The sequence below is a fragment of the Amia ocellicauda genome, chromosome 12 (assembly GCF_036373705.1).
Source record: "Amia ocellicauda isolate fAmiCal2 chromosome 12, fAmiCal2.hap1, whole genome shotgun sequence".
Taxonomy (NCBI): Eukaryota; Metazoa; Chordata; class Actinopteri; order Amiiformes; family Amiidae; genus Amia; species Amia ocellicauda.
The window spans coordinates 35,333,055-35,340,979 of NC_089861.1; the positions used below are offsets into that span (position 1 = coordinate 35,333,055).

At 47.7% G+C, this 7,925-nt stretch overlaps 1 protein-coding gene across 2 annotated transcripts; it reads left to right on the plus strand.

Moving 5' to 3' along the window:
• Positions 1-1,652: 1,652 nt before the first annotated feature.
• Positions 1,653-7,689, plus strand: g6fl (g6f-like). Of its 2 annotated transcripts, none has more exons than XM_066719420.1 (11): positions 1,653-1,813; positions 4,158-4,493; positions 4,589-4,876; positions 5,283-5,315; positions 5,442-5,765; positions 6,103-6,351; positions 6,729-6,851; positions 7,075-7,145; positions 7,277-7,318; positions 7,454-7,497; positions 7,587-7,689. In XM_066719420.1, exons 1-11 carry the CDS (start codon positions 1,669-1,671, stop codon positions 7,606-7,608), a joined length of 1,677 nt encoding a protein of 558 aa, XP_066575517.1. In that variant the 5' UTR covers positions 1,653-1,668; the 3' UTR covers positions 7,609-7,689. The 2 variants fall into 2 exon arrangements, with proteins under 2 accessions (XP_066575517.1, XP_066575518.1); XM_066719421.1 differs by having other exon boundaries at positions 6,774-6,851.
• Positions 7,690-7,925: the final 236 nt, after the last annotated feature.

Consider the following 7,925-nt stretch of genomic DNA (forward strand, 5'->3'; position numbering starts at 1 on the left):
GAACCTCGGATTCAAGAGGAACAATGTGGATTCCGTCCAGGCCGTGGAACAACGGACCTGCTCTTTGTCCTTTCACAGATATTTGAGGGGGCATGGGAGTATGCTAATATACATGTGTTTAGTGGACTTGGAGAAGGCATACGACCGTGTTCCCCTGGATGTCTTTTGGGAGGTGTTGTGGGAGTATGGGGTGCCGGGGCCGCTTATGTGTGCCATCCGGTCCTTTTATTCCCAAAGCGAGAGCTGTGTCCGTATTCTCGGTTCAAGGTGGGTGTTGGACTCTGCCAAGGGTGCGTCTTGTCTCCACTATTGTTTGTGATTTTCATGGACAGGATATCAAGGCGCAACCGAGGTAGGGAGAGTATCCAGTTTGGGGGCTTGGAGGTGATGTTATGCTTCTTGCCCCATTCGACAGTGATCTCCAACACGCACTTGAGCATTTTGCTGCCGAGTGTGAAGCGGTTGGGATGAGAATCAGCACCTCCAAGTCTGTGGCCATGGTTCTCTCTCAGAAAAGAGTGGATTGCCCTTAGGGCGGAGCAGCCGCCCTTAGTGGAGGAGTTTAAGTACCTCAGGGTTTTGTTTACAAGTGATGGAAAGGTGGAGCATGAGTTTGAGAGGCAGATCGTTGCAGCGTCTGCAGTATTGCGGGCACTGTATTGGTCCATGGTGGTAAAGTGGGAGCTGAGTCCTCAGACAAGGCTTGCGGTTTACATGTCAATCTACCTCTCCATCCTCACCTATGGTCATGAGCGCTGGGTAATGACCGAAAGGATGAGATCGTGGGTAAAAGCGGCGGAAATTAGGTTTCTCCACAGGGTTGCTGGACTCACCCTTTGGGATAGGGTGAGGAGCTCAGTAATCCGGGAGAACCTCGGAGTAGAGTCGCTACTTCTCTGGATCGAGAGGAGCCAGTTGAGGTGGTTCGGACATCTGGTAAGGATGCCCCCCTGGAGGTTGCCTGTGCAGCTCTACCGGGCACACCCCACTAGGCAAAGACCCAGAGGCCGACCCAAGGCACGCTGGAGGGATTATATCTACTGGCTGGCCTGGGAACGCCTTGGAATCTGTCGCTGGGCAAAGGGAGGTCTTGTCTGTCCTGCTTAGTATGCTGCCACTGCGACCCTCACCAGGACAAGCGGTGTAGAAAATGAATGGATGGATGGATGGATGTGTGTGTTTGTCATTACATTAGTGTATGTGGCAGCGTGTGTGTGTTTCTGTGTGTCAGTGTGTGTTTGTTGGTGTGAAGTAGTGCGTATGTGTGTGTAGCATTACGTGTGTGTGTGTGGAAGTGTGTGGCATTACGTGTGTGTGGCATTGCATGTGTGTGTGTGGCAGTGCCTGTGTGTCAATCCCTCATGAAACAAAAGTATAGTGTAATAAAATTGAAGAACATTACAGTTCATGCAAAATGTACAGATAGTGTTTTTAACTGTACTTCTTCCTTAGAAGGGAACGTATCAGTTTATCAGCCTCTGACATGCAGACAGACAGACAGATACTTCCTGACACACGCAGGCCCTTAGGATACAGACATGCCATGCAAGGAGTGGTGCAGCTATCAGGGAGGAAGAGGAGGAGGAGGGAGGGAGAGGGAGAGAACAGTATTTTGAGCTGTAAGTCTCTCTGCGTCTCTCAGTACATCCAAATTGAGCATCAACTATCATGGAATATCGCTGTCTCTCCTTCTTTCTCCTCTGCCTCCATCTTCCCTCTCCCCCTCCCCCTCTCCATCTCCCTCTCCCTCACTGTCTCTTTCGGCCTGTCCTTCTTGCCCTCCTGCTCATCAGTTGTACAGTCAGTGCAAAAGGTAAGTGACTTTGAAGTCCAGTGGCAACAATGTGTACATATTGTGTTTTGTAGTGCTGTTGTTTCATTGCTGTGTTTTGTACTTAGGATATGGCTGAGAATTTGCTGTTGTCTTATTGTTTTTTGTGTTATTGCTGTTGTTGTTGCTTCTGCTGTTGTGTTTGTTGTGGTTTGTGTTGTTGTTGTTTGTGTGCCATTGCCTTGTGGCATTGCACGTATTAAGTTTTTGTCTTCAAAATCGCAGTGAAGCACTATATTCACTGTAGGAAGTATTCACCCACCTTGGACTTTTTCAACCTGAAATTGTGATGCATTTAAAAGGGATTTTTGTTCCCCTTTGATTTGCACACTCTACTTCACACTTTCAATGTGGGGAAAAATGGTGGGGGGATTGAAAAAACAAATAAATTCAAAATAAAATCCTCAAAAGTCAATCATACCCTTGGCTATAACACTCCTAAATAAGCTCAGGTGCAACCAATTGCCTTCAGCATTCATGACTTAAGTTGAGTGGAGTCTATCTGTGAACAATAGTGGTTAACGTTCCACAGTTGGGTAAAGCAAAGCAAAACAAATATATTACCATGAAGACCAAGGAATTTTCCAAACAACTTCTGGATAAAGTTATGGAAATGAACACATCCAGGGAGAGCTATAAAGAGATTTCAGAGACATTGAATATGCCTTGGAGCACAGTCAAGTCAATCATTAAGAAGTGGATTCCTCCCAAACTGAGCAGCTGGGTAAGAAGGGCTTTGGTCAGAGAAGACACAAAGAGGCAAGAGGCAACTCTGAAAGACCTGCTGAGCAACTACACCTGTTGAGATGGAAGACACTGTCCATGTGTTAACAATAGCTCAGGTCCTCCACAAATCCTTCTTGTATGGAAAAGTGGCAAGAAGGAAGCCATTTATGAAAAAAGCCCATGTAAATTCCCACATGGAATTTGCTAAAAGATGTGGCAAAAGATTCTGTGGAATGGAACTCTTCTGCCTAAATGCAAAGTGTGTGGCACAAACCCATCACTCATTTAACACTTTCCCTACTGTGAAGCATGGTGGTGGCAGCGTCATGTTATGTGAATGCTTTGCATCGGCAGGGACTGGGAAGCTTGTCAGGGCAAAATAGATGCAGCTAAATACAGGCAAATCTTTGAGGAAAACCTGCTTCACAGCCAAAGCCACTGGAGTCACTTAAAGACCAGAGAGTGAATGTCCTAGATTGGCCCAGTCAAAGTCCAGACTTGAATCTGTGGCAAGAATTGAAGATTACTGTCCACCAACGATCCGCATTCAACTGGACAGGGCTTGAGCAATTTTGCCAATTGCAAAATATTGCACAATGGAGATGGGCAAACCTGGTAGAGACTTATCCCCCAAAAGACTCATAGGTGTAATTGCTGGCAAAAATGGTTCTACAAAATATTGGCTCAGGGAGGGGAATACATATATAACCCAGATTTTAATTAATGTATTTATTTCATGAACTGTTGTTTCACAATACAAATGAGTTTGCCTCTTCAAAGTGTTGAGTAGGTTGTGTAAATCAAAGGGGAAAAAAATGCCTCCAAATTTCAGGTTGTAACACAACAAAATTTTAAAAAGTACAAAAAAGGTGGGTGAATACTTCCTATAGGCACTGTATAAACATATGTATTCAGAACTCACATCCCTGCACAGGTACTCAAGTGCTCAGGTACCTGTATCAGTAGGGAACCATGTGACGGGGCAAGATGCTTCCTATCCCTTTAACAAACCCAGTTAGCCAGAATTAAATTGTGGTGGGCCAATGAATGCCTTCCACCTGGTGTTTTTGTTTGAAAAGTAAAATGCAAATAAAACAGCATGAAAGACAGGCTGATTTTGTTAGTGTGAACAATGTACTGTTGTGACTGGGTTGTTTTCAGTTTATGTTGGGGGGGGGGGGGGCTGTGCTGCTGTTGAACTGTATTGTAATATCTGTTTTTTGCTGGTCTTAAGCAGCCAGTCAACGCAACCTTGTGAAGGGAAAAATAGTTCCTGTCTATATAGCTGTACAATTCTGTGCTTGTACAATAGTGCTATTGTTCAGTTTTATGATTGTTCAGTTGTGCTGTTGTATAGTTTTGTTTTTGTACAGTTGTGTAGTTGTTCAGTTCTGTGGTTGTACACTTGTGTGGTTGTTCAGTTGTGCTGTTGTACAGTTGTGTGGTTGTATAGTTGTACTATTGTTCAGCTTTGTGATTGTTCAGTTGTGTGGTTGTAGTTGTGTTATTTCCAGCTGTGCGGTTGCACAGTTGTGCTATTGTTCAGTTGTGTGGTTGTATACTTGTGTCATTCCACCATCCTGCTGTGGTTGTGTTTCAGGCGCTGACCTGGACGAAAGTGTGGTTACCCTGGCCGATGCCCCCATCACCCTGCCATGCTCCCATTCGCCGGGGTTGGGAGCCCAGCGTGTGAATTGGCTGTGGAAGCCCCATGGGCGGGAATCCTGGAGCCTGGTACACTCAGCCAATCAGCAAGGGGAGTTTTATGGAGGGGCGATGAAGCCAAACCAGCAATTTGCCGACCAGAGTTTCCTGAGCAGCGGGAATTTCTCCTTGGTGTTCCAGGCAAGAGACGGCGACGGGGGGCGGTACTCCTGCGAGGTGCAGACGGGGAGCCGACTCACACGCAGTATCGTACTGCTGGTCATCCTCACAGGTGAGTGTATGTGTGATTGTGTGTGTATATCTCTCACTTAGCCTCTGTTTGTAAAAATAACCACATTCCCTCTCCCTCTCCCTCCTCTCTCTCAGTCTGGGTGAGCCCCCCTGGTGAGGTCCCTATAGACAGCACAGTCAGCCTGGGGGCGAGAGTGTCAGCGTTGGGGTGGGAGGACGGGGTCTCCTGGTTCTCCCCACAGGGACTGCCGCTCCACAGTGAGCCACTGTCCCACCCCAGGGCCAGAGGAGGAGTACGGGGAGTTCTGACTAAACTGCCCCGCGTGGACCACACTGATCAGGGCAACTACACCTGCCAGATTCTGCCACAGGGCAATTGTACCACCCCCCGGTTCCTCTTCACTGTCACCCTGAGAGTCAGCGGTGAGAGGAGGGGTGGAGAAGAGAGAGAGGGGGAGAGAGAGAGCAAGGGAGAGGGAGTAGGAGAGGTAGAGGAGGAGAGATTGGAGGAGAGAAAGAGGGGAGGGGAAGAAGGGAGAGGGGAGGAAAGGTGGGAGGGGAAGAGGGGAGAGGGGAGGAAACGTTGGAGGTGAAGAGAGAGGGGAGGGGAGGGGAGGGGAGGGGAGGTGGGAGAGGAAGAGGGGAAGAGGTGAGAGGGGAGAAGGGAGAGGAGAGGAAAGATGGGAAGGGAGGAGGGGAGAGGGGAGGAAAGGTAGGAGGAGAAAAGGGGAAATGGGAGAGGGGAGGGAAGGTGGGAGGGTAAAGGCAGGATATTGTAGAGTGTAACTTTCTCCCCCTCCATCTCTCTCTCTCTCTTTTTGTCTTTTAGGCACTAAGCCAGCCTCCTTCAACATTACCTATGGTGAGTATGAGAGTTGCCCCCTCTCTCTCACTCTCTCTCCCAGTTGTATAAATATACTACAATAGCCAGTTACTATATTACTTCTCTCCAACCCACTCCCTCTCCCTCTCCTGCTCTCTCTCTCAGGTAGTACTCAGGTGCTGGTTGGCGTGTCCCCATCCCTCCTCACTCTGCCCTGCGTCTGGGTTGCTGGGGGTGACTATGTGATGCTGTTCTGGCGCCTGCCTGACACTGAGGAAGTGAAGCGGGTCTTCCTGTACGATCGCTGGAGGGGGACCCTGGAGAACAGCAAGAAACCACACCTACACCTCGCCCGGCCCAACCCTGCCCAAAGCGGAGACTACTCCTTCCTGTTGACCCTTAACCCCGGGGAGGGCGGGGAATACAGCTGCGAAGTCTTCCTGGATGAGCGCGTGTACCGGCGCAGTCTGATCATCAGCGTAATGCACGGTAAACTGCATTACACTGCTACACTACTACACTTAAACTACTGCACTACACTGCTACACTACTACATTATTAAACTGCTGCATTACACTGCTACACTACTACACTATTAAACTACTGCACTACTATTACACTACACTGCTACTCTACAACACTATTAAACTACTGCACTGCACTGCTACACTATTAAACTACTGCACTACACTGCTACACTAGTACACTATTAAACTACTGCACTACACTGCTACACTAGTACACCGCACTGCACTACACACAATACACTACACACATGTCATAGTACACAGCCGTGTTGGAACTATAATAACCATCTCTCCCTCAGTGTGGTCTGACACATTCCCCTCGATGCTGGTTCTGCACTGCGTGGTCCAGGAGCGCACTCGCCTGCGCCGGCTGGGCTGGCGCTTCCAGGACCACAGTGTGACGAGCCTGTCTACCAGCCCGGGCCAGGTCAGCACCGAACTGCCACTGCCACCCCCCCCTGCCCTGCAGGGTAACTACACCTGCTGCTTGGAGCTACAGGATGGGCAGGTGTACAGAGCTGTGTACACCGTCACGCTGACCCCTGCTGGTGAGCTATCATAATAACACATTAACCAGATTTTCCTGCCTACTATCTAGTGTTGGTTACTATGGAGTCTTAAACGGGGGGAGATAACTCAAAATAAACATTACACTTCACTGTGTATAATAGAAAAACCTATATTACACACTAATTACTGATATAGTGCTCCTGCTGCTATTAATATTATAACACACTGTGGTAAACACTCCCATGTACTGCTGAGAAAGGAGCTGAGTATAATACTGTTGGTCAGGATACGCAGCCCTCTGCTGGTGAGAGAGTACTGCTGCTCCACTTGTCACATCAGTGTATTAGACTGCTGGAGATAGGTCATCACTCCTCTTCCCTCTCCTCTTTCCTCTCTCTCTCTCTTTCTCTCTCAGTGTTGATCAGCACCTCCCCTCCCTCTCTCCTCTCCGCTGTCTCAGTGCTGGGGTCCCTGCTTCTCCTGGTTGCCTCGATTGCCATGTTGCTGTGGAAACGCGGAACCTGTCGTCAGCAGTCAGGTGAGTCTCTCTCTCTCTCTCTCTCTCTCTTTCCAAACTCTGTTATGGTATGTTATTAATTAATGACTGATGAGATTGAGAGGGGGTGGTTGTAGTATTTCAGATATATTTTCAAATTTGTGAATAAATTAGGCCTATATTTACATGTCAAGAAGTCTCTCTCAGTGCAGTGTCCAGTCAGTATGTATTAACCCCCAACTCTCTCTCTCTCACTCACTCTCAGCAATGGACAGATCTCTCTCTTTCTCTCCTGAGGGAGAGAATCTCTATGAGGACCTGGCTGACCTGAGACAGGTGAGGTACATCTCTCGCTCTCACACACACACACATTTCAACTCTCCTTCCTTCTCTCACTCTCTCTCTCAGTACACTGTTAATGTACAGTAGTCTGGGTACAGTGTATATTCATCTCTCTCTGCTCTCAGGAGTGCACAGCGTACGTAGCTCCGGAGGCTGCAGTGTACATGGTGAGTCATTCTTGTCTCTCTCACAAATAATTACACTCTCACACATACACACACAGACCAGAGATCAATCACTGCACTGTTTTCTAATACTCATCTCTCTGCCTCTCTTTCTTTCTCCCTCTCTCTCTTTCTCAGGACTTGAAGCCTAATAATGAAGATGTTTATAAGGAGCTGGAGAGGTGATGAACCATCAACTGACACACTGACACACTGACTCACTCACTGTCTCCTCTCTGTATTAACAATTTTTTTTCTTTCTCCTCCTCAGAAATGAAAAGTGTTGTAGCTGAGCTCTGAACTTTGACCTCCAGCTTGAAACACCACCTTCACCCTCTATGAAAATAACATCAAATAAAATGTTTTTAAAAATGTATGAATATAAGAATACTGCATTTCTGGATTCTCAGAGGAATATATTCAATAGACACGTGTATTCAATAGACTGATGTGGATCAGACACACCGAGACAGGGAGAGGAAGAGGGAAATAGATGAGGAGGTGGGAGAGAAAGGGAGAGAGAGGCTGCGTGCTTTTAGCTGCAGCTCACCGTTCTCTCAGTTCCCTTGCTGCATGTTTTCTGCCCTGCTCTTGAAGGGTATTAGTGAGG

What these genes read in the sequence shown, in the direction of transcription:
- g6fl (XM_066719420.1), top strand. Translation starts at nt 1,669, where the DNA reads ATGGAATATCGCTGTCTCTCCTTCTTTCTCCTCTGCCTCCATCTTCCC. An exon ending in TGTCACCCTGAGAGTCAGCG is followed by an intron (nt 4,877 to 5,282) that starts GTGAGAGGAGGG and finishes TTTGTCTTTTAG; the next exon opens with GCACTAAGCCAGCCTCCTTC. An exon ending in ACCTGGCTGACCTGAGACAG is followed by an intron (nt 7,146 to 7,276) that starts GTGAGGTACATC and finishes CTCTGCTCTCAG; the next exon opens with GAGTGCACAGCGTACGTAGC.